Raw genomic sequence first — 26,879 nt, forward strand, 5'->3', positions numbered from 1 at the left:
CTCAAAAAAAAAAAAAAAAAAAAACAATTCACCTGACAACTTTGTTAAAATCCAGAACCCTGGGCATACCCACCTTTCTCCTTTCTTCACCATCTGATTTAGTAGACCTGAGTCACATCCAGGAATGTGCCCTTTTAATAGGTGCACCTTGTGAATTGATGCAGGTGGGTGATTCTCAGACCATGGTCTGGAAAGATCTCCCTCTGCTGCACTGTCTTCCAGATACAAACCAAGAACAGGCACTGATGGAGAGTAGACAAGATGCTCATGCATGTATTCCTAAACCTGATTGTTTATGTTAGTATTCCTGGTTTAAAAAAAATTCCCTCTCTTTGTGTAGTAGACTGAAAATGGCCAAAGATATCCACTTTGTAATTACCAGAATCTGTGAATACTTCTTTATATGTCAAAAGAGTGAATATCACCTGATATGAAAACATATGGATTGATTGAGTTAAAGATTTTGAGATGAGGCCATTGTCCAGGATTATCTGTGTTGTGCCAGGTGCCACCACAAGGGCCCTTACGAGAAACAGTCAAAGGAGACACACACACAGAAGAAAAGATCATGTGACGATAGAACAGAGAGAGATGTGGCCACAAGCCAAGGGACACAGGCAGTCACCAGAGCTGAGAGAGGCAAGAACAGATTCTCCTTTAGAGCCCTTGAAGGGAGTGTGCCCTACTGAGTTTCAGACTTCTAGCCCCTAGAACTGTAAGAGAACAAATTTCTGCTGTTTAAGGCCACTGAGTTTGTCATAATTTGTTACAGCAGCCTCAGGAGCCTAATACACCTTGGAATCTTACTTAGAGAGTTGCCACAGCTTGGGATGGATCAGGAAATATAGACAAATGATACATACTCTTCCGTTTTTTGGTTTAGTTTTACTTTATTATTTTTAATTTCTGTTACTTTTTTGTTTATTTATTTTCATCATTGCTTTCTTTATTTGTATTGTTAATTTCTAGGGACTGTTTACCTATTTGTATCATTTACTCATTGTTACCTTAGTAGCCATCTGTCTGTCTCTTTATCTGGTGTATTTTGGCAGATAGCAAGAAGTTCTTCTCCTTGCTGAGTGTCACTTCCTACAGTTCCTTCGCCTTCCACAAGTTTTCTGTAGCTGTTTACAACAGTGAGTGCTGCCTAGCTCTTCTTGATGGTGGTGGTGGTGGTGGAGATGTGTTGCAGGGCCGGTCTGTGTGTCAGGATCTCTGTTGAATCCTTTCTCTTCACAGTTTCTAACCTGAAGACAGTGGACCCCGCCAAATTCCCCACAAGGTATTGCTACTGTTTAAACAATCGGACCAATGACTTATCAGGTGGGTACAGCTAACCATGAGGCTTGCAGCTTTTCCAATTTTGCTTGTGTCTTTTTAGATAAGTTTCTGTTTTTCCTCAATGTAAGATAGGAAAATATGTTCCTATCCACTACCCTTAACCATGTGCACATTCATTATCCCAGTGAAAAACAGTTGTGTGTGCAAAAGGGACAGGAGGAAAATGTTCATGAAGCATTGTTTTAATTGCAAAATTGAAGAACAACCTAAATATCCATCATGAGGGAAAATGGTTAAGTAGTCTCCATTAAGTCTCCAAAGTCTAATTAAACTTTGGAAAACAGCCACAGATAATACATAAATGAGAGAGAGTGCTCAAATTTGGCCTGTGCATGGAAAAACTTCCAAGAGATTTTTAATTAGAAAAAGAAAGTTACCCAAAAATATGAAGCACACAGTGTTATTGATAAGAACACATATGTGGGCACCAGATAGGTGATTCCCTCTGAAAAGAAGATCGGAGTGTGTGTTAGAGTGGAAGAATGTCGGTTAAAAGAGCCTTAGATTATCTGAACTTTTCTTCCCAAGGAGAGTATATTCATGTGCTAGTTTTATAAATAAAACTTTAAAGTATTACCTGTTCCTTATTTTAGAGAATATTGAAAAAGAAAAGTGACAATTTTGCACCACTAATTCACCCATTCAGTAATTCTGTTTGAGCCTGCACTATGAGCCATGCACCCTTCTAGGTGTGGGTAAAGCACACAGAGCAAAGTGAACACACCTCCTGCTCCCCTGGCACATAGAATCCTAGCGGGGAGCAGAGAGTAAATAAATGCACTGCAAGTACATGGTATGTGGGCTGACAGCCTGACCATGGGGACCATGAAGCAGGGGAAAGCTGGAGGGAAAAGTCACAGTGGGGGATATTACTGTGTGTAGGGTGGTCAGGAAAGTCTCCTCCAAATGGGGTGAGGGTTGAGGGGTGATCTTCAGGATGTGAGGGGCCAGCCCTGTGGTTATTCCTGGGTACAGTGTTTCAGACAAACACCTAAGCAGCAGCATGAGGAGGACCAGAGAAGCCAGCATAGATGGAGCCGGTTAGCCAGGACAGAGTTGTAGGAAATTAGCTCCGATTGGTGAGGGCAAAGTGGGGAGGGTGTTGCAGATCATATAAAAGTTTAAGGTCTACTGTGAGGATTCTAGTTTTCACCCGGAATAAGAAGGAAGCCATTGTGATTGTCTGCACAGGGAAGAGACATGATCTGACATTTTAAAATGATCCTTCTGGCTGCTTGTTGAAGACTAGATTGTAAGGGAAGCATGCACTAAAGGCAGCCAAAGCCTCTTGTACTTTTCCCCACTTAGTCTAATATTAATATTTTCCACCATATTACAAGCTCTTCATAAACATTTGTAATGTCTATGTAACCAGTGAATGCAAGCATTCTCTTAGCCACTATGCTGTTCTTAGACTTTTGAGTGGATTTAGGTTTTTTCTTAATATAAATAATTTTCCATTGGACATCTTTGTGCATAAACTCTTCCCTGTTTCAGATTATTTCCCCCACAGAGTAGAATTTCTAAAACAAATATTGTGAAAATATTAAAGGAAAGAATTACTGATATTTAATGAGTACTATATGCCAGACCCTACATTGAGTACTTAATGTCTATTATCTTACATAATTTACCCTGTGAATCTCATCAACAAATACATTTGTGAGGAAAAAAGTTCTTCATAATCACGCCTTTCTCACCATTTCATTAACCCCTGCTGAGGGTAGAAGTCTGTGCTGAGTGTGTCCCTACCCTGATTGTGTGAAAGATAAAAATAAGATTTGAAAAGTTACATCTGCCTGGAGAAAGTTTATAATTTTTATTTCATGAGTCAAATCATATTTCCACACACTTGCAACAATTATATGAAAAGAATGATCCATGGATCATTATCTACTGATAAAATTGCATGCTGTTCCTCTGGTAGGTCACAGCAACTTTCTCAAGGTTTGACAAGAAGTCACAGCGCTACCATGAGAGGCTGTACACTTAGGCCAACAACTTGCCGTTGCTCAGCACCTTTGGGGATGATGTCTTTTTGGATGATCTTTAGATCTGGATCATTTTCTTTTTAATGTTTTCAACTCTGACCTATAGCCCTCCTTTGAGAGTATATTTGCTTATTTTCCTTTTTTTCTTCCTAAATGAAACTTGCTTAAATTTTCTTGATTTTAAAAATAATGTACTGTGATGTCAAGACGCTATGCAACATGGACAGGTAAACTAAGAAACCAGAAATAACTGATATCCCACCATCCACTGGTAGTCACTATTAACATGCTGATGAATGTTATACAAGGCTGTCTACACTACCTATATAACCCACTTATCTATCCAACCTGTCATCTAAGCTACTTATCTAACCTACCTACCTACCTATGTACCCCAACTAATATCTACTCATTTGTGGAGACATCCTGCTCTACATATAGGAACCCATTCTCTGTATTATTTAGAATACAGGGTGGGCTACTATAACAAATGACTCCAAAATAGTCCAGTTTAAAGAAGGTAGAAGTTAATTGCTTTCATGTGTGATAATGTGGGCATGTAGACACGCCAGGGCTGCTCTAATGGTTTGATGGTTTTGGGACCCAGGCTCCTTCTAGCTTGTTGCTTTGCCTTACATATGGATCTGTGTTCTCATAGCCTAAGGTAGGTTGCCTGCACATCCACAGTCCAACTACAAGGAAGGGGAAAAAGGATTTGGAAGGTGTATTAGTCCATTCTTCCATTGCTATAAAGAAATACCGGAGACTGGGTAATTTATAAAGAGACGAGGTCTAATTGGCTCATGGTTCTGCAGGCTGTACGGGAAGCATGACTGCTTCTGCTCAGCTTCTGGGGAGGCCTCAGGAAACTTACAATCATGGCAGAAGGGAAGGAGAAGCAGGCAGATCTTACATGACTAGAGCAGGAGCAAGGGAGAAAGAGGGGAAAGGAGTTTTAAACAACCAGATCTCGCAATAATTCACTCACTATCATGAGAACAGCACCAAAGGCATGGTACTAACCCATACATGAGAAGTCTGCCCCCACGATCCAATCACCTCCCACCACGCCTTACCTCCAACATTGTGGATTACAATTTGACATGAGATTTGGGCAAGGACACAGATCCAAACCATCCCAAAAGGCATGCACATGTACTATGAATTCATAGCCTGGAAACCATTCACATTTCTCTTACATCCTATTGACCAGAATTTAATCTCATGGCTACACTCACCCGCAAAGCAAGCTTGAAATTATAGTCATTGTGTTAAACCACCACGTTCCCAACTAAAATTTGATACTCCCTTACTAAAGGAAGGTGGGAGAATCGATATTGAAAGACAACCATCAGTATCTTTCATTTTTTCATGCAATTTTATAATCCACTCTCAAACTAACCTGTATGTCTTAAAAAATCCATTTCATTCCACTGAATGCAAGTATGCCTCATCCTTCACATGAATTCTTAGTATTCATTGACAGAATGTACCATGATTTATTTAATTTGTCTTCTCTTGTTGGAAACTTGGCTAATTCCTCATATTTTTGCAATTATAAACAAGGCTGTGATGAACACCTGCGTAAAATCACTTAGAATACTTGCCCAATTACCTCTGCAGAATAAAGCCCTCAAAATAGCATTGTTGGCTGACAGGGAAACAATATTATAATGATCTGAATTGCTAAAATGTCTTCTAAAAGTCTTGCATACGTTTACAGTCTTACCAACAATGTTTGAATGCCTATGTTTTTCCACTCACATTTGCCAACACTGAGTGTTAAGAGACAGTCTTAAATCATTACCAAAAGGATAGGTAAAAAGATTTTCTTAATTCTACCTTCTATTTATGTATGAAGGTAGTCATAAATCTTTCATTTTGATCATTGCTAGTAAATTAGATAATTCAAACTTTCATAAATGCAAAGAATATCTTTGAGTTAATAATAACTGGCTTTCTTCCAAGCCTAAAAAGCAGATTGTGAAAACAGTTCTAAAGGGAGAATTGACAAAATGCATTGAGCAAGAGGTTTCATGAGTGGTGGTAAGAATACTGGGAATACTGGAAGCTTCAGCCCAAGGCAGACCTCAGCTGAAGTCCAAGCTCTGCCATGTACTCAGGAACTTTGGACAAGTTACATCATGTCTCTGAGCCTTGGGCAAAACCTGGACTCCATGTTTTGTGTGTGGCTTCAAAGCCATGCTCATAGCTTCTATATAAGATTAATAATGACTTCCAAGTTGCATTTTATTGGTCTGTTTATGAATCTTGCTTCCCCACTAACCTCAACTTCTTCTATATGTCTTACACAACTCTCCAGTACCGACTAAGTGTATGGCACACTGCTAATGCTCAATGAATATTTATTAGATAAATGGATTAATAAACAAAGGAGAATTTTTACAAGCAGGAAGAAAATATATGGAATGACTAAGAGATAATACCCTTCCTCAGTTTCCACAATTGACTAAGAACAGACCGGTCTAAAGAGACAGAGAAGGAGGCCGAGGCGGGTGGATCACAAGGTCAGGAGATCAAAACCATCCTGGCTAACACGGTGAAACCCTGTCTCTACTACAAATATTAAAAAATTAGCCGGGTGTGGTGAGGGGCCCCTGTAGTCCCAGCTACTTGGGGGGCTGAGGTAGGAGAATGGCGTGAACCTGGGAGGCGGAGCTTGCAGTGAGCCAAGATTGTACCACTGCACTCCAGCCTGGGTGACACAGCGAGACTCAGTTTCAAAAAAAAAAAAAATACAGAGAAAGAGGGTGCCCATGTTTGCTTACCTTCTGCATATACAGGTGTCTATACCTGCATAGGTATACTACATAGTGCATAGGTGTTCTCCCTCCAGGAGGTTAAAATGTGCCTGTACAGATGTAGTAAGAGCACCTCATGGCTTTGGTTCTTACACAGTAGTGCCCATCATCTGTTGGTCTTGGCTACACATTCCACTAATTGTCACATAACAGTTTCCTACCTCTCGTGGTTCTGTATTTTCAAGTTAGTTTGCTCCTGCCCAAACTCATGATCCCATTAGTAAGTGAAAGGAGCATTTACACAGTGTGATGGGAAATCATCCATTGGACCCAAGAAGCTTCCTCTCTAGAAAATGGCTGGGGCTCCTCAAACACATTCGCCTTGTTTAGAAGTCAAGAATGTGTTGGATCGTGGAAAGCCATAAATGAACAAAGAAGGAGATGGCAGCTGTTTGACTAGAAGAATATTCGGAATTTTCAGTCAATGGTGCCCACCATGTCAGGCAATGGCCCTGTTCAAACTCAGCTGAGAAAGAAAGTTCACAACAATTCTGTAACCTGAAATGCAGAAAAAATTATCTCAAACACCACTCCCCACCACCACCACCATGAGTCCCCTTAAAAAGGGGGCAGAAGGAAAGGTTCCTGGTGATAATTTTATAAAGTGTCTTGTCTCTATTGTTCATAGTTTATAATCCACCAGTAAATTTCACATTGCATTTTCATTTTCCAACTCCCAGGTCTGTAAATTTACCCTACATGTCTGCTTCCTATCAGATGGAGTTGGTATTCTGAAAACAATTAGGTAAAACAATGGGGAAAACCCCCCAGAAAGACCATTATTCAACAATGTGGTCTTTCATAGCTCTTAGATGTTAGTAGAGAAGGGGTTGGGAGAGAGGATGATAAAAGAAGAAAGAGGATTTTAACAGTGGATCCAAAGTTTACCTCTGGCCTGAAATCAAGACTTTTCCTTTTTTAGAATTAGTAGTATTTCTCTATACCATTGTTGATATTCCTCAATATACTAAACTAAATCAAACTTGTAAAATCTACTCTGAAAAATCCACATACAGTATATTTTTCTCCTTTTGTTTCTGAAGCAGAAATTAAACCTCCTAAATTTGTCTTGCAGATTTTACAGCTCTACTGGTAGATATCATTGGAAATTCCACCAGCTACCTCACAGAGATTTTTAAGTCAACCTCCATCCTCTCAGGTGTGTTCATCTTGAAAACACTTTGGTAATTTTGAGGTTTAGCATCTGTTGTGGTAGATAATCAAGCATAGTATGTTCCTCACTCCAACCCCTGCCATAGGTTAGGCTGGCAGAAACCTTCATGTAATCTTTAGTTAGATAATCAATGTGGTCCAGTTTCCACACCAATAAATACAACAATATTTAAGTCTTCATATTTCTGGGATCCATAAAATTGGAGGAAGAATCCAAAGCTCAAAAGTTAAAGGAACATAGGCAGACTCAAGAAAACATCTTCTGATGGGTCAATATACCCCCATTTTAAGGAGGACAAAACTGAGATCCAGAGAGGTTGAATATTTTACTCAAATTTGGTGCCAGAATTCAGGTTTAAATCTATATGGAGCCTAAGCCCATGTTTAGAGTACAGTTCAGAAACATACACCTCATTTATAAGGTGGTTTCATGTAACCTCCAGGAAAATCACATTTCCTTAGGGACCCACTTTGAAAAGCAAGGATCATTCAACAGTCCAACAATTGGTCTCAGCAGAAAGATGGTGTGATGCACTGTGGAGCAGCTACTATTTTAAAAGCAGGAGGAAGGGAGAAAGAGAAATAGTAACAGCTACCATTAGGTGTCAGATAATATTCTAAGGGCTTTCCATGTATTCTTTCATTGGATCCTCACTACAACCTTTTAGGGCAGCTACCATATTTATCCCTACTTGACAGGTGAGGAAACTGTCACAGAGGGGTTAAGTAAATTGCTCAAAGTCACTCTGCAGAAGCAGAATTCTAAACCAGGTGATCTGGCTCTTAGCCTGTGCTCTTATGTTACTATGCTAATGTATATAATAACAGTAATATATTAATAATAACAATAATGATTACTCTAGCTACCATGCTCTTCTATCTGCTGGGCACCATACCTAGTGCTTCACTCCCATTATCTCCTTGAATTTCCCTGTAATCCTATAAGAGACATGGAACCCCATGTCCACAGTTCTTTAGGCAGCATTGTCAGAGAAAAGTATATTTAAGAATTCAGAAGTTTTCAGGCTTTTGAAGATCTAATAGTGTGACCACACCATACCTGATGTAACCTCTCCAACAGCATCCAGAGAAGCCCAATAAAATCAAACATGTTAATGGTAATTTGGCAAAATGTTCAGCCCTTTACACTAAGTAGTATAGATAAAGACTATAATAGCCTCACATGTTTCAAGTTTTGATACCAAGCTCACACAAAACATGCTGCCTTACAGAGATTTGGGGATTTGGGAATTACAAGTAAGGGATTGTGGGATTTGAATTTTCACCATTTTATAAAGGGGCAAACTGAGTCCTGAAGAGGTCAAGCAGTTCATTCTTGTTTGCATAGCTAGTAAGTGGCAGAGCTGATGTTGTAACTGTGGAAGCTGACCTCAGAGGCTCTGCCCTTAGCCACTACACCATCCTCCAAACCCAGCCAAATAAAATAAAGAAATCGGAAAATCAGGACTGCCTTAAGAGTAAAAAGTCAGCCTTATTTTTCCTATATTATCCTAAGTTAGGTACTTTCAGCTTAATTTTCATTTCAATCAAAGACTTACAGCTTCAAACCCATTGCTAAGTCTTATTGTGTACTGGTTTGTCTTACAGTGAGTCAAAGCAATGCATCGGATTGCATCTTCATCTGTGTGATGACAGGAAAGTCAGGTAAACCACTAGACATTCTTTGACAAGCTCTCTGGGCTGAGAAATAGACAAAACTGTCCAGCAGATGAAACCCAAGATCTGATGCTGTTGGTGTGATTTTTGCAGGAAGGAATCTTTCTGACTTCTGGGAGATGGAGGAAAAATACCCCATTATCAATTACACATTTACCAGCGGCATGTCTGGTGTGCTGGGTGAGTACCAACCTCCCAAACTCCTCCCATAGACTCTCCAGACCAGGGTCCCACCTGGCACACTAGCAACTGAAAGCTGCCCTCAGGTTGTGTTTAGCTACACTGTGTTAAAAATCAGAGAACTTCGCCATTAAAAAAAAAAAATGAATTTCTGGATTCTCTTGCAAAAGGTCTGGCAATTCTAGATCCTCCCCTCAACACAAGGCAATAAGGAACTGGAACTGAGTAGCTGCCACCCTCATTCCCGCACTAGGAAGGGCACCTTTTCCCTCTTTTCCATAGTCCTCTCTGCCCCCTATTGCCTTGCACGTTTTTTCTCATATTAACTACTTGGTTTTTGTAGACATTTGAATTTGTGACTCTGTGCTGGGGACCTGGCCACTCTGTAATATCCAGTCCCTACCCAACCATGACCCACCTTCATGCCCCTCTGTGCCAAATTGGTCATGCTGTTGTCTCCTTCTGAAACTTCTTCCCTACTTTTCCATATTTCAGAACCCTATTTGCCTGTTAATTGCAGCTTAGATACTACCTCCTCTTTTTTAAATATCCCCCAATCAAAGTCAGTCTTCATCTTCTACCGTCCCATAACACAGCACTTGCATGTCACTTGGACTCTATGTTACTCTGGGTTGTGACACAGTTGACATTTCTATGTGTGTCTCAATGAATGGAACTGGAAGGTAGAAGAAGTAGTTTCCTTCAGCCTCACAGCCTGCCTTCCCCTTGGTGCCTTGCACATAGTAGACTCTTCATCACTTTCTATTGAAGTGCAATGAAGGATACAGTAAATCTGCAACTCCACTTTAAGGGCTACTTTGCTTTATATTTATTGTAGGGCTTCTTTTGATTATGCTGTAGAAGGAATCTCAATGTGTGTGGGACAAGGCTACTTGATAAGAAGATGAAATGGGCAGTTGGTAGAATGACTTCACCTGCCCGATTCTCAGTACAGATCTTAGGGTTGAGTCAATCTCATTTATTTGGAGAGTCTTTCTGTGACATTCCTACCCCCCACCCCCCTCTCCCACACACACACTGGTCTCAGTTAATTCTCCCACTTTGTGCTCCTTCAACAAGAACAAATGCCTAGGAAGAGAAAACATATTTACAAGCTGATGCTAAAGCTGATGTGCCTGAGAGCAAGTACCCTGGCTGGGTGGTAGTTTGGCTGGATGTACTTAGCCCCATGTCTGGTTGATCTGGGAGCAAGGCTCAGGCTGGTGTTGCACACAGGGTGTTAATGGGCCCAGAAGTAGGGCAGAGAGAGGAAATGAGACTGCAAGGCCATTCCTTTAATTAGACAGTTCTCATTCTACATGCATTCAGGGGAGGTGGGGACCAAAATCCAACACAGGCTCTGCCCACCAGACTATAGGCCAGTCTTTGTCTTCCCAGGGGAAGGAACCCTATGGGCTAATAGGAGCTTGTCATCCTCATATCCACTGCTACCACCACTTGAGCCTTCCCTAGGGAAGATATAAGGTGAAACTAATACTTGATCCCACTTCCTTCTTTCCTTCATGGAGCAACCAAGGATGCTGGGCAGATTTCCCTCTGAATTAAGCTCTCCTGCTAACTCTGTGGGAGCATATTTTTCAAGCCGTTTCTGTCTGGAAGCTTCTGATTCCCCCAAATTTCACTTTTGGCTTTTAGTTGTATCCATAGGGCATATGAAGGAGACTAATTCCTCTTCCAGGGACATGTACCAGAATCCTGGAGTGGCTGAGGGCTGGAGGTGGAAGAAAGGCTCTGACAGGGGTCAGGATCTGTTCAGGAAACATAGCAAATGCCTGATACTTTTAAGCTTGAGAGCTTTGCATTCTGTTCAGTGTGATTCATCACAGACTTTTTTACAAATTGATAGTTTATCTTAGTTTGAATTCAAGGGGAAATACTTCTTTTGGTTTTATTTGATGCTGTTCAGAGAAAGGTTTGAATCTCCACATTCAGTATACTTGCTGTCCAATGACCTTTCCATTTTTTTATGTCCAAAGTGTCAAGCATGTTAAAGTTACCATTGACTGCCTCCCTGAAGGTGCAGCTACCAGGGGAACTGCCAGGACTTCAAAGCCCACAACCAAAAGCCAGAAAACACTACCAAGTACAAGCCCCCGACGCTGGGCCCAGAGCACACCCTGGGCATCTGCTCTGAGAACCTCTCCCTGGATAAAGACAGCTGCTCCTTCAGAAAGAGGGGAGACCCTGAGTACAGACAGGCCTCCTGAGCTTCCTGCCAGGGCCACGGCCACATGGGTCAGTGCCTCCCATATTCTCCCAGCTTTGGGTAAGATGCATTCTCACCCTTTCCTCCCCTTTGCTGTGTCTGGCTCCTGTTCCCTCTAGGCTTGTATATATAAGCAAAATCCTTACCTCAATCCCTTCTCCATCAATGAAGCTACACTTCAGCTTACTTAAGTAACAGATCTATATGAGCAAGTATGGGTTCTACAAGATCAAGCAAAGGCAGAAAATACCATTGACATAATGTACTTCGAATATGTATTTTGATGACTTTTCATTCTGAAATAGTTTAAGACTCACAAAGAGTTGCAAAAATAATGTACAGAGTTTCCCAGTACCCTTCACCCAGCCTCCTTCAATGCTACTGTCTTATATTATCACAGTACATTGTGGTAAAAGTATTTATATTTCAGCAAAGCATTTCGCGATATCGCTCCTGAAATTCACATGAAATGGTGAAGTGAAGTCAATATTTTACGGCACGGTTAGTTCAGTCTGTAACTGGTTTGATAATGATGCCAAAAATATGTCAATGACTTGACACCAGCGGGAAAGCTGCCGCCAATGGCCTGCAGGAGGCTCCTGCCTCCCCAGCGTCTTGAGTACATGATCAGCAGTGTCATCACTAAAGACACAAAAGGCGTGGTTATCTTATTTTTCCTATTTGGAAATAATATAAAATGGAGGTAGCTCATTAAGAGTCAATATTTTCTCAGTGGGTTCCAACAGTGGACCCACTGAGACAATATTGTCATCAGAATTCGTTCATTCAGTTATCAGAATTCATTCATTCAGTTATCAGAATTCATTCATTTATTTACTCATCAAAACACATTTCCTTCCAGACACTAGGCTAGCTGTTAAAAACACAGCTCTATAAATGTTCTCTTTCCTGAGCTCTCAGACCTAGGAGAGAGCCCAGGCAAGTGAACCAGTAGTCATGATCCAGCCTACAAAGAACTATTGTACACAGAGAGCACAGAGAGGGCTCCTACTCCAGCATAGAGGAGACACAGGCTTCCCTAAGAGATAAGGATTGATAGGTGTCAGCAGCCTAGGAAACAAGGATGACTGGGTGGCGTAGAGGAAAAGAAATCAACTCCATTAAATAGAAAAACACATTTACTGCAGAAAATTAGCACAATAGCTGGCATCATGACAATTATACAAAATCAGAAAACTTTCCAGAATAATATGACAAAAACTTGTGATTTCTAATCACAACAAAAAAATCATAAAATGCCTACCTATAATCCTACAAGGAGAGATGCTGGTTTTATACAAAGAAAACTACGAAATTTTAATGAGAGTAATAAAGGAGTATTTAAATGAAGAAATACACCATGTTCTGGTTGAGAAATCTGAGTATTTTAAAGAAAGCAACTGTCCTCAACGTAAGTTATAAACGTAAAATCCTTCAATAGAATTCAGTTTTGTAAAACTTGAAAAAACTGACTTTAATTTCTACTATGTTAATAAACAGGTAAGAACATCCAACAACTTTTTAAAAGGTCAAAAAGGGAAGATCCTTCCTTCCTTCCTTCCTTCCTTCCTTCCTTCCTTCCTTCCTTCCTTCCTTCCTTCCTCCCTCCCTTCCTTCCTTTCCTCCCTCCCTCCTTCTCTCCTTTCCTTCCTTCCTTCCTTCCTTTCTCCCTCCCTTCCTTCCTTTCCTCCCTCCCTCCTTCTCTCCTTTCCTTCCTTCCTTCCTTCCTTTCTCCCTCCCTCCCTCTCTCTCCCTCTTTCTTTCTTTCTTTCTTTTCTTTCTTTCTTTCTCTCTCTCTCTCTTTCTTTCTTTCTCCTTCTTTCCTTCTTTCCATCTTTCCGTCTTTCCTTCTGTTGAGATAGACTCTTGCTCTGTTGCCCAGGTTGGAGTGCAGTGGCTCAATCTCTGCTCACTGCAACCTCTGCTATCCAGGTTCAAGCGATTCTCCAGCCTTAGCCTCCCAAGTAGCTGGGATTACAGGCACCTGCCATGATGCACAGTTAATTTTTTTGTATTTTTACTAGAGCTGGGGTTTCACCATATTTGCCAGGTTGGTCTCAAACTCCTGACCTCAAGTGATCTGCCTGCTTCTGCCTCCCAAAGTGCTGAAATTCCAGGCATGAGCCAAGGATTTGTCTTAACTAATAACAATCCTGTGATGTTGGAGGGCAGGTATTATTATTAATACTGGTATCCTCGTTTTCATGAGGAAGCTAAAAGGAGTTAAGCAATTTTCCCCAAAGTTCACACTACGGAAGAGACAGAGGCACGACTAATCTGTTTGGATCTCCTCACCTCAGACCCCGCAATCTTTTCACTATGTCACATGACTAGAAATGTATTAAATCATTTTGAGAGACAGCTAACTGACCCCCAAACACACATGGCTGGGGTTCCTAGAGATTCAGAGGTGTGTGTGTGTGTGTGTGTGTGTGTGTGTGTGTGTGTGTGTATTCATTGGTGCTTAGGAAAACAATGCTTATTTAGGTCCATTTGTTTCAGTTCAGAGTAAAGTTTAAGCCCCTGGATTATCTGTATTACAGGTGCACATTGCATTTGCCCTTTGGTAAGGTTTCAGTGTCTCAACAATTTCATATCTGAATCAAAGTGGTCAAGCATGTCAGTACCCTGTTACTATCACTTTGAATGTGCAGCTACCAGGAGGGTGGCCAGAACTCAGTGGGTGACAGTTGACAGACAGACATGGGCTTCCGTATCGTCCGTGCCCTGGGCTCAGATCATCGGTGAGCAAAAACCTGGAGGGTCTCCCTGGGAAACTCGTTCTCCCCCACCGACTACTGCAGGGGCCGAGGAAGCCATGTATACTACGAGCCTTTTGGTGCCTCCTGCTGGGATAATGACCACAACTGGCAGCCCATCCCAGGACAGCCCTACCTCAGGTAAGACAGGGTACTCACTTCTACCTCTCCTGTTTTAAATTAAAGTTAGCATTGTCTGTTTTGATAACCTTTCTAAATTTTTGGAATATAACACGCATACAGAAAACTAGGAAAACATAAGCAATAAATTAACGATCACGAAGCAAACTCTCCCTTCTCCTTTCCTTTGCCCTACCTCTTTGTTCCCATCTGTAGATGAATGAAAGCTCCTTCTTTCATTTCCCAGTTCCTCTCTCTTTTGTGTAATCCCACTCCCCGATTTCTTCTCTTTTTCCCTGTTTCATTGTCCATTAACAAGCAGTATGACAACTACAATGGATGGACCCGGGCCTGAAATTCCAGGCATGCGCCCTACCTGCTGCTCAGCCTCACCTTGCCCCTCCACCTTCCTCCTCTAGACTCCAGCCACAGCACACTGCTAGCTACCCACGTCTCCTGGTCTTTATATATGCACTTTGTTGTGCCTGCAAAGCCCACTCTCCTCCAGACCTGCTGTGCTGCTTGACTCAGCACACCTGCCCCAGCTGAACTGGGTGTCCATCACCTGTGCCTCAGCTGTTTCTCAGCCTCACCTCTTTCCTTCCACTTAGCCATATGAGGGAACTTGCCTGCTTGAGCTTCTCTCTCACTCATCTCCTACAAGGAGACTGTATTGCTGGTTTTGCCAGACGCCAGAATCTTAACAGCAAGGATCAAGTCCTGAAGTGACCCTTAAACTAAGGCTTCATGAACATGATATGAAAATTGTCGAACTGAACCCATACTCTCTCATGAAAATGACAGGCAATTTATCTGGAGTGGGATGGAGCAAGGTGTACACTAAGACTCAAATGAATGAGATGCAACTCATTTTTCCTTTGCCCAGGAGCACCCACATTGGACACTTCCTATACAACACCATCGCTCTCCCGTTCCGTGTCACCATACCTTACCAATGTTAGCTGGTTTCCAATGGTACCCATCATGCTGTATCACAGCCATGATGAAATTTTCCATTTCCTTTCTCACACTCCATTGTGGGTTCTATTTCTTACTCATCTCTGCTTCTTAAAGCCCTGCCTGGTACCTGGCTTAACCAACATTGGTTGGATAGGGCAGGATTGGTGGCCCTGGTCCTCTTCTCCCTCAGGGCCCCCTAGAAGAGATGCAGGCTCACCTCTCTCTCATCTCCCAGGAGCATTCACCCATGGCACACAGACTCCGAGTCCAACCAAGGCGACAGCCCCCAGAGATCCACAAACAGGTGAGAATGCACAGCGGGAAAGAGAAACTCCATACAGAAGTGGGGGTTTGGGGGGGCGGGGGATGGGAGGGGTGGGAAGCTTGGGGACTAGGGCGTGGTGGGATGGGGTACCAGTAAACAATCTAAGCAAGTTATTGCGCTTTGTTGTTTCCTGCAGGAAAAGAGTCAGGAGAACTAGTTTATAAGCCTTGCCACGCTGCTAAATTGCCGTGTGGTCTTGCATAAATCACTTCCCCTTTTTTGGTTATCATTTCCCTATAGATTTCAAGAATGACTTATCTTTAAGTTATAAATTTATAAGTTATAAATTTCTTGCTGTGTGTATCACCCATGGTAATTCCATTCTGACTTCTGGAAGGCCATTCTTGCCCTTTGCAGGTGATCTCTCTGCAGAGTGGCCATTCACCCCTGGGGAAGAGCCAGTCCTGGTCCCAAGACCCCATCAAGTTTCAAGTGAGTACCAGTGCCCAGTCATTACTATTGCTTGTGTTTATTTTGAACAAGGTCATGTAGTAGAATAAAGAGAGGTTTGTTTGGTAAATTTAGAATCAGACTCCTGGGATTCAAATCTTAGCTCAACCATTTACTGGTGAGGTGGCCTCCAGTACTCAACTTCCAGGATTCAGTTCCCTCAACTGTAAAGCAAGAATAATTGCAATTTTTGTGGGCACTAAAAACGCCTGTTTTTTTTTTCTTTCCCACAAGATTTTGTATTAAGTAAGATAATGTTTGTGGACGTGGTTTGGAAGTAAAGAGCTCTATAGAACTTAATTCAATCAACTTTTATCAAGTGACTGTCTATTGGGCAGCATGCTGGGCACTTTGCAAACAGAAGCTGCTCTTGCAATGAGCAGGGTTGATAGCAGTGAAGGAGCAAGGAATAAAAAAGATGACTCCAAAATGCAACTTCATTTGCTGAGTGTGATGTCCTGTTGTTCTGTGTTAAGGGATACCCTACCCTTTCCATCCCTGCACAGTTAATTCTCATGGATCTAGAAAGAGACCATTTCCTGGGTCTGTAGCTGTGTTTCCAGAACTCCTGACAGAGGCTGAGGACTTGAGTTACTGTGGTTTTTGATGCATTTTTCCAACTTTTGGACATCTCACTCTCCTCTTTTCTGTTGAGCCAGTTTCCATAAGAAAGAAATGGATACAAAGTGAGTGCTTCAAAGCTGCTTGAGTCCTCAGGCTCCTCCCACTCCTGAATACCTTTGTACACCAGCTCCTGGACCATCCAGTCATATGTCAACAGGGCATTATTAAACTGCTGGACCCTGCCCCCTCTCCTTTTTCATGTCACCTTAGATCTGCCCCAGCCTTACTCTCAGCCTGCAGTGAATAGTGAATGAACCTTTCAGACACAAAGATGTGATTGTGCTACTAAGGAAATTATATCCCTTTTCTCCCAGGCATTCTAAAGAAACACAGTGGTGCAGATGGAGGCAGTTGTGAGACCGAGTTTTAGAAAACAGGATGACTGTATCTATATCTATGTCTATATTGGTGTCTGTATCCAATCTACATCTATATCTGTATCTCTATCCGTGTGTCTATAGCTATCTGTATAGGTATATCTATCTGTCTCTCTTGTTAGCTCTATCTGCTTACCTAATAGGCATTTACCGTATCTTATCTATTAATCTACCCACTCCTCTGTCATCTGTCTAATAGATATTTATCCAAGCTATCTATCCATCCATCCTTTAATCAACCCACCTACCCATCCATACCTATTTATCTATCTAGTTATCATTATTTCTTAACTTCCGTATCGTAGATATTTGCCTATCCATCTGTTATCTATCTATCTACCTACGTAATGAAAAATACAATTGTAAATTAAAGGGGTTCTGGCATTTCTCAGCAACTGATTCTGTTCATCCAAAAAAAAATCATGCCACAGAGTATTTGGCATCCACTCATTCATCCATTTAATAAATATTTATTGAGCTCCTACTGTACTGCTAGGCACTATGCGAGGCCTGTTTTTACTTTCTCTTCACAATAATTCTGCAGGAGAGGCAATATCTCATTAAGGAATTATGGTGAGTTCTACATATAAAAGGAGACTACATTTGACCCCAGATCTAATTTCAAAGCTTGTGCTTATTCCACACCTCTGTGTCACCTTTCCCAAGATATGCCATATGTGGGGGGAAAAAAAAGCTGCAATTGAGAAAAAAAAAAAAGTGGCTAGATTCTTAAGAGAAGCAGAAACTGCTATGTATATCCAGAGAGGAAGAGATTACCTTCAGGTGAGGGGATGGTTTAAGAGTTTATTGATTGGGAATGTGGCATCTGAACAAGGTGCATTCTAAGCAAAGGCATAGCTCAAGCAAAGGCACTATACCTTAAAAGGACTGATGCTGAAGGTGCTGAAGGTGAGGGTAGTGTGGAATGAGGCTAGAGAGGTAGCAAAGAGTGAGATTAACAGGATTTTGTCACCATGTCAAGGAGTGTAGAATTCTGAGGCAAGTGAGAGTAATGTGATCAGATTTGCATTGCAGAAAGCTTTCTCTGACTGCAGAATGGGGAGGAATGGGAGAGGCTGGGAGCAGGGAAACTTGCAAGGTGATTGTTGTGCTAATGATGGCCAGTGGTGATGGTGACTGGAAAGTGGAGTTGACTGTGTGGATAGGGAGACTTGGATGATATTTAGGAGATAGAACCCAAGAGGATGGTGGAGTGAGCACAGGAGGGAACCAAAAATCATGCCCAAGTTTGAGCAACTAAGTGGATATCCCAAGTGTCATTTCCTGAGTTAGAGAAGGATGGATGGGATGGGATGGGGCAAGGGGCATGGAAATCAAGCCTTGGAAATGTTAATTATGTTCAAGTAGTGAAGTGTGATGGTTATGAGCACAGGCTTCAGAGTCAGACCTTGCTGGAGTTACTCTCTGTTGCATAACTGATACAACTGCAGAATTACTCAGACCCTCTGTGTCCCCTTCTGTACACTTCTGATGTCTACTTTACAAGATTTATGAGAATTAGATAAAATAATGTATGCAAAGATCTTAGGAGAGTGTCTGATATGTAGCAACTGCTCAATAACTGATAGAGAAAAAGTCGGGGCACATTGATGCAAATTGATCAATGTTCTGGAGGGTTTATGTTCTAGTTAACTCAGAATAAAGTATTTTCTTTCTACCTTTTTAAAAAGTCTTCTGCTAACATTATGAGCCCCTTCTCCACTTAAATAAATATATTACTGGCCAGGTGTGGTGGCTCACACTTGTAATTCCAGCACTTTGGGAAGCTGAGGTGGGAAAATTACTTGAGCCCAGGAGTTTCAAACCAGCCTGGGCAACGTAGCAAGAAATCTCTACAAGAAACAGAAAATAAAAATAAGTAATTACTGATAAATTATAATTTTGAAAAATGTTCAAACATGACAGAATAATATTAAATGAACACATGTCAACATGTCAGAGATATTATTGAATTCATTAAATAATGAGGAAACCAGAAAGATGTGAAGATTGGTTCAATGCGGAATTTGAGGGAAAAAGATTTATGTAGTCAGTCAAAGGAATTCTCAAATGAATTGATATCCCACAGCAATAAACTCTTTTTTTTTTACTGGACAAAAATCAATTGCACCTCTACCAGACAATATTCATTTACATTGCTATGGACAGAAATCATTAGCATTGCTCTTAGACAAGAATTATTTTATTGCTATCAGTTAACATCTACCTCTTGATAGTTGTAAAATCACCCATTCAATAGAAAGTCAATTAATGGTGCACAATTCTTTTTACCCAGTCCCCAGAGAGTCTGCTAGACAACAACCAAAACTGCATTAAAAGGCTATTCAGTAATCCTTTTTGTTTATTTCCAGGTTTTAGATAATTTTTCCTGATAGTGATTAGTGAACCTTTGTTGGAAGATTATTAGTAATATTGGAATATAACCTTCTAGTCCCTAGAAAGTAAGCTCTGTGAGAGGAAGGCCCTTTTTCTTCTTATTCATTGTGGTAGCTCTAGTGGCTGTCACCAGTGCCTAGCTTGCAGTGGGGCTCAATACATTTTTAATAAATAATAATAATTGCTATTATTTATTGTTTGTTTCATGCCAACAACTTTGCAATATGCAATATACTTTAAATAAATGGTCTCATTTAATCCTTCCAGTCATCCTATATGATAGGAATGGGTCTTCCTATTTTCCAATAAGGAAATGTAGGTATACCCATAGGTAGCTTTCTGAGCCTCAGCAGATCCCAATGAGTTGGAATTTTTATTAAAGATAATTTGTTCTCTCCTTCTTTTATCTTTGGCCTTCCTTCTCCTAAAAGCTAAAAATTAAACAACACTGAAAAATCTGGTTCACGGAAACATAATTAACTTTCACTTGATGGAAACAGAGAACTCACAAACTCAGAGCCTGACTCTCCAGTGACACAGCATGCCAGTCTCATCTTTCAACCTGCCCTTCCTTCTTTCCTTCTTGCACTCATATACACATGCACATGCACACACATGCTCACGCACAGGCAAACACATATCCATATGCTCTCACATGCATGCACATATACACACACATGCACACACATGCACCCTGTGCACACACATGCGTATACATACTTCATACCCCCTGTACTCAAAGTTTTCTCCAATCCCCCTCAGCAAGTCATCCCCTTACATCATGCAGAGTCATTATATGCTCTGTCCCTTGCATCAGAAATGTCCTCCACCTGATGCATTTCTGTTCAACGTCTTAGATCTCTGTTTAATATTTGCTTCTCAGTGAAACTATCTCTGTTTTCCTCCAGGAACTTGATCACCACCTTCTTTCCACCTGTCTCTTAAAACTCTCACAGTAGCTTTATTGGGTAATGGTGAGGAATGCTATGTTTACCTGACTGTCTCAGAGCTACCTGAGATCAGGATAAGACTATATTCACCTGGTGCAGGGCTTAACAAAGAGAAGATGCTTGCTAAACTTACTGATTTGATTGGTCTGGGATTGCATCTTCTAGGGTGTCCTCAGCCGCTCTTCAAGGTGGGAGCCATGGCTGCCGCTCCTCTCACCCTGGCTATTCAGAGGCTCAATCCGTGCCTGATGGAGCTGTGCCACTTCTTCCAGCAGTGCCTCTGCATGGGCCAGAGGAGTCCCAGGACAGAGGACATGAGGTAATCTGGCCTAGTGGCTTCTTTTCAGGTCCAACGTTTATAGTTTTTATTTTGTGTGGCTTTTCTGCAGGCCACAAGGCAGTCAGGCAATAAGCAATCCACAGACAGGTAGCAGGGGGTACCTCAAGGAAAGGGACTCTCCAGTGAGTCCTTTACTAGACAGTCACATCCTTGAGATTCGTGATGGGATCTCATTCATAGCTGGTCCCCAGAACCAAGTGCAGTGCCTGGCACAATAAATATAATTGAGTTTAGCTGAATTGAAGTTGAGTTGAGTTGAGTTGAATTGGAGTTGTGATGAGTTGAGATGAGTTGAGCTGTGTTGAATTGAGATGACTTGAGCTGTGATGAGTTGAGATTACTGCAGTTGTGATGAGTTGAGTTGAATTGAGTTGTGATGAGATAAATTGTGTTGAGATGAGTTGAGTTGAGATGAGTTGTAATGAGTTGAGATGAGCTGAGTTGTGTTGAGTTGGGATGACTTGAGTTGTATTAAGCTGAGATGACTTGAGTTGTGATGAGTTGAGCTGTGATGAGATGAGTTGAGTTGAGTTGTAATGAGTTGAGATGGGTTGAGCTGTGTTGAGTTGAGATGAGTTTAGTTGAGTTGAGTTGTGTTGAGTTTAGATTAATTAAGCTATATTGAGTTGTATTGTGTTGAGTTAAGTTGACTTGTGTCATGTCAGGTGGAATTATGGCAGAGGATCTTGAGTGGTTCTTTAATCCAAATGCCCTCAGCCTGGTGAGATTTGCTAGGAGAGAATAATTAGAAGATATGTCTATCTAAATTCCAGTTCTTTCATAAATCCCTACCAATCACCCACCAGCAAAATAAATTGGAAAACTTACTGTTTTATATTAAGAAGTTCTAGGCATGGACATTTTCTGTCCTACAATGCTGACATACTGTTCTTTCTTCTGGGATTTATTCTTGGCTGTAAGCCCAAAACTAAATTACCTAGATGAATATTCCTGCTCCAGTGGTCTGGATACCAATCTCTGATGTCTTTAATGTTATTTTCAAAGACTACTCTCAAGATCCATTAGCTTTTAAAATTTCTGCCTCGGAGTCTCAAGCCCAGGTGGGCAGCCATTTTCCATCACCCTTTTCCAGTTGTAATCTTTGATCCCCCAGTCAGTACGAACATTTCCTCCACTCACAGAGGGCAATAAGCAAGACCCACAGGCCCAAAGCACAGGTTTATTCTAAAAAAAACTTACACAACAATACTTTCTGTATTGTCTAGGATAAGCCCACTTTAGGATATCTTTTACTCACTAACTTCACCAACAACGTGTATTGGGTCTCTGCTGTATATCTGTGATGCTCTGTGCTAAGCCATGGGATCTAGAGATGAACCAGAAATAGCCTCAGAAACTGAGGCTTTCATAGTTGGAAGGAAGAAATGGTCATAAACACAAATCAAAATACAGCATTACAGGTAATAGAACCAAGTCACATAACCAGGCAAGAATGTGTTAATCATATCCCGTTGAAAAATATCACATTTGAAAACATTCATATTGCAAATAATGGCTGAATGAATAAATGAAAAAGACATACATTTTCAGAGAGAAGTTTGAGTTTAAATTTAGAGCAATGAAGCACCTGTTTGCTTGGGCTTGTCCCTTCTTTTCTGTGTATTTTCACTGAAGAGTAAATTTTTCCATAAACTCATACACTGAATATTGGCCAAGAATACTAGAGTAGGGGAGGTGGCATTACTTAGTATGTTTGTTGAACACAGGCTCTGTGATTAAAAAAAAAAAAAAAACACTGGTGGGAAAGTTGGCAATGTAAAAAGACAAATTTCAAAGCAGCTGCCAAGTGCTGAGCCGGCTTGAATAACATGCTATGAGATCCCAGGAGAAATAACTAATAGGGTTTTATGGAGGAATAGGAGTTTCCCAGGCAAAAGAAATAGCATCTGCAAAGATGGAGTGATGGGCAACCTGGAGCATCTAAGGACCACTGAGATGTTCAATGCAGCCGCAGCAAAGATAGGAGACCAAGTCTCTGGCATGTCCCTATTCAGGACTACCTTGCCTTTTAAGCACCTGGGTCACCTATTATATGCTCTCTTTGACTTTCACTCTAGAGCTCCATCTGTCCCTTCTCCAAGCTTTCTAACTCTCTTCTTGTTCAGAGTAAATAAAACAGCATTCTTGAAGTCCAGTCCTCTAAATCCTGTCCATTTTTAAACTGAGATACTCTAAACTCTCATTCTCTTCACATCATCTCCCTCCCAGGGCCATCTCTTGAAATCTTTCTTATTTAGGGCCCCCAGAACCATTCTTGGGGCACACTCCTTGGAGAATAACAAAGCTGCAGACCCTGGTGACTTACAAACTTTGCTAGCTCAGGCCCCAGTCAAGTGTCCATGGCTCCTCCTCTATTCAGCCTGCTGCTGACTCCACAGTGCGTGCAGCAGCTCTGTTTCGCTAGGAATTTAGATGGGCATACCTGCAAGGGGCTGGTATAATAATGGGTGCTTCAACACTAGTTTCAGCTCATCCTAACCATGGCGTTGCTGCTTAAGCCTGCCCTGAAGAACAGAAGATGAACAAAATAGGCCACCTTAACAACTGATTTTCTTCTAACCATCTAGCCTTTTCCACAAGGAAATGCCTTCTCCAGTCCTTGTGAGGAATACATATTCTTGTTATGAACAGGACTTTGACTCCATCCCCTGTAAAGTAATAACCATGGGCATTTATCTATTGCTAATTTACCACCTGCAGGCAATGCCTCTGCCAGGAAACTTGGGAATGGGACATGTCGTGTTTAAATAGTTTCTCTCCTGATCATAGAGGCAAGATTCCCATTCATCCTGAGAGCCGTGTACCCTCTCAAAGTGAATTCAGGCACAGAATGGCAGCTTTTTGGCTTATGAAGGTGTGGGTCATGTTTCTGTGGTTGCTGCAACTTAAATCCTGGTCTTACACTTGGCAGTTTCACAGAGCACCTCAGTTTGGATGATGTAGTCCATGTAGCAATATGAACTTCTGAAGCAGATCATGTCCCAAAGTTGCTTGATATCTTCTATCACAGAAGCTTTCTAAGAAGTTTTGTTGCTGTTGTTAGAAAGTATGACTCGCAGATTGTTACACTGGCTAAGAAGGAATAGTATTCAACCATAGAACCAAGGCCCCCAAAGCTAGTAGGTAGCTTAGTGTGCTATAGAGAGGGCAGGGCTTGAAGCCAGGCAAGCCTAGGTTTAAATTTAGTCTCTGCCACTTACAAGCTATGTGGTCTCGAGCTAGTCATTCAATCTCTGAACCTCAGTTTGTTCATCTGCAAAATGGGTATAGTCCTGCCTACATTCTAGGCCACATGTTGCACAACTCCAGGAGCACCATTCATATAAAAGAGTAGCAGCATTATTACTTATATTGACAGTGTTGTGAGAACAAAATGAAATGAAATGAAGTAATCTCTCGAATTGTTCCTGCACGGTACCTGGAACGCTGCACTCGATGGTTGCTGATTAAGACACTGTTGTGCTTGCTGTCTTGTCCACTCCCACAGCCAAGTGAGAATCCCACTGCTATCACACTTGACGTGTTGTAACTGTGCTAACCAGGTATCTAGTGGCCATGTCAGCTGTTGAGTTGGCCAACCTTGACATCCTGTCTCTGGAAATTTTGAAAGGTCTCCATAAGAGTACAGGTCGTAGGCTCACAGAAAGCATCCTGCATGTGTTCATCACTCGCCTCTTCACACTTGGTTCCATTTCCTGCCCTTTCTCTAGTTGGTTCTTTAATGAAAGGGGGCTGACTTGTGCAAACTACCTTTCCCAGAACACGTTGCCTGTGAATTCCTGTGAATTCATCCCATAGAAGATACTGAGAGGAGATTGGAGGGCAGTAGAAGGGAGAAACCAGGGAATTTCTCCCCCTGCCTTTCTGCTTTGGGCAATATTTCCAGGAGTGGCTCTATCTCCTCTGTGGTTCCAGTTTCCACAAGGAGTCCTCATGACAGCCTCAGCTTTGTGGTTCCAGCTGCCACCAGAGGCCATTGCCCTCTGTGCTTTAGCCACAATACTTTCTCCGTCCGTCCTTTCAGGCCCAACAACTCCCTGTGGCGGCTAATGCAGGGTTACCACAACTTCCCCTATTGGTTCTTTCAGCCCTTTATCACTGATTCACCATATTAAAGCCCCTCTATAGAACCACCAAGTCCTGTTTTCCTGGCAGGATCCTGACTCAAATACTGATCTTATTGCCTACCAGAATGGCAGTGTGTTCTGGCAGAAAGTGAGTTACCCGGGTTAAAATCCAACACTACCACCAGAAAGCCCTTGGGGAAGTCATTGAATCTTGTGCCTCAGTTGCCTCAGCTTTGCACTTTCCTATAAATTGGGGGTGATAGGCCGTGGAAAATATCTGCCACAAGCTTGACTTGAGCAATTAGTTGCACAACTCTCTAGGGTGTGCTGGAATCACAGAATGACAGAGACGGAAGAGAAATCAGAGAATGTTTAGCCCAACCTCTTCACATATCAGATGAGAGACTGAAAGAGAAGTGAATTCCCAGAGTCATACAATGAGCTGGTTGACACAGCCTGCACTGAAAACTCTTCTTCCTATTAATTGCGTGAGTGATCTTTTCACCACAGCCCATTGATGCAGCTCCTGCCGCCCCTGACCAAGAACAGAATGTTATTTTGCAAAGTGTTTACTGCACTAGTAATGATAGCAGCAGTCCACTCTCTCTCTCTTCATCTCCCACTAAAATAAATAAGTAAACAAACAGACAAGTGTCGCCATGTATTGAGCACCTCTTGGATGCTGGGTACTGTTCAGGAACTTTACGTATGTTATCTTATCCTCATATAACCTGTGAGTATAGGTTCTATCATTGCCTTTCATTTATATACAAGAAAATTAAAGTCCAGAGAATTAAGTTATCACCCTGAAGTCATGCATCCTAGTACGTAGTGGGGCTAGTTCTAAAAATAAGTCCTGCTGCCCCAAAGTCTGAACGTCTTCCTACCCAGCCTTCTTTCCTATCTCTCCTCTGACACCCTTTAAAGATGGGCAGAGGGTTCCTTGCTGTGAATAATTGGCCATATAGTTCATGTTTATGTGCTTACCTTTAAAACTCTGGTTGTCTTCTAATAGCCATCACAGGATAGTCACTGCTCCTTGCTCTGATTTAAATCTTTAGATACTGTCTTGAAAACTATTCCTGGTTTCTGAAGAATGCAACATATATCTGTCAGAGGGTGAAAAGGGTTTCCCACTCGCACAGTAAGTACACAGCTTGACTATGTTGTAATTTTGCAGTGAATGCATTACACAAAAGGGTCCTGTAACTCTGAGTGATTCCCAGATGTCCTCGGAATGCTGTAGCTCATCTAGACCTCATTAATCTGGGCAAAGAGCATCTAGGATTTTTCTTATTCTCAGCTAACAGCGTGATGTTTGCAATAAGGTCAAGGGAAAAACACAGCAGGAGTCAGCCTGACCAAGCACTGTTGCTCTCTGCGTAAATTTGGGCAAATCTCTTAGCCACAGAGCTCCCACGTAAGCTAAAAAGACAAATAAAAATAAAACAAAGGACAACCCCCACACAAATACTGAAATTATTGACCGAAGGAAAAATGCATACAAATAATTCATGCAAAAGAAGGCACCGTGAAGTACTAGAATTTATGTTTCATTATGGTATCTCTCTTCTTGTCCCTGGTCACTTCAAGGCTTCATTTATTCCCAGATATTCCAGGTATCAGCTGTGTTTATTTCTCTCACCTCTGCAAAAAAGTCCCAAAACCAATAGTTTGGCCATTTTATCATGCCATCTACCTGAACTACCTTAAGGGACTCTGGTCTTCTAAATATCATGGCATTACATTAAACAGCGTGGAAAATCCCTTCTTACTATAACCCAAATATAAGCCGGGCGCTCATAGGGCTCAGTCTTGGCAATGTTTTACATTTGAACAAGCAAACAAAACAGTGTATGTAACAACCCAATATTTCCATTTGTGTCCTGAAGAATACCAGCTGGGATCCCTGGGATCCATGTCAACACTTCTTAGAAACCCTTCTTATTCTTTCTGCCCTCCACTATTTCTCACTTCTCACAAGCCATCATCTTAAAACTTCTCTTTTTATTTCATTTTTCAACTTATCACTCAGTAGCTCTCTGAAAATCAGGCTTTCTGGCTCTTCTCTGTGTTTC

At 41.6% G+C, this 26,879-nt stretch overlaps 1 protein-coding gene across 1 annotated transcript in view; it reads left to right on the plus strand.

The window, feature by feature from the left end:
* The window catches only part of HHLA1 (HERV-H LTR-associating 1), a 38,553-nt gene that overhangs the window by 8,477 nt on the left and 3,197 nt on the right, over positions 1–26,879 (plus strand). Inside the window, exons 5-15 of the mRNA XM_011938164.1 lie at positions 1,053–1,136; positions 1,240–1,323; positions 7,230–7,313; positions 8,936–8,992; positions 9,098–9,184; positions 11,223–11,471; positions 14,066–14,311; positions 15,486–15,554; positions 15,933–16,007; positions 20,539–20,692; positions 25,863–25,945. Coding sequence (XP_011793554.1) covers positions 1,053–1,136; positions 1,240–1,323; positions 7,230–7,313; positions 8,936–8,992; positions 9,098–9,184; positions 11,223–11,471; positions 14,066–14,311; positions 15,486–15,554; positions 15,933–16,007; positions 20,539–20,692; positions 25,863–25,945 — 1,272 coding nt within the window. The remainder of the gene's footprint in view (positions 1–1,052; positions 1,137–1,239; positions 1,324–7,229; positions 7,314–8,935; positions 8,993–9,097; positions 9,185–11,222; positions 11,472–14,065; positions 14,312–15,485; positions 15,555–15,932; positions 16,008–20,538; positions 20,693–25,862; positions 25,946–26,879) is intronic.

Source organism: Colobus angolensis, unplaced genomic scaffold (genome assembly GCF_000951035.1).
Source record: "Colobus angolensis palliatus isolate OR3802 unplaced genomic scaffold, Cang.pa_1.0 Scaffold17, whole genome shotgun sequence".
Lineage (NCBI taxonomy): Eukaryota > Metazoa > Chordata > Mammalia > Primates > Cercopithecidae > Colobus > Colobus angolensis.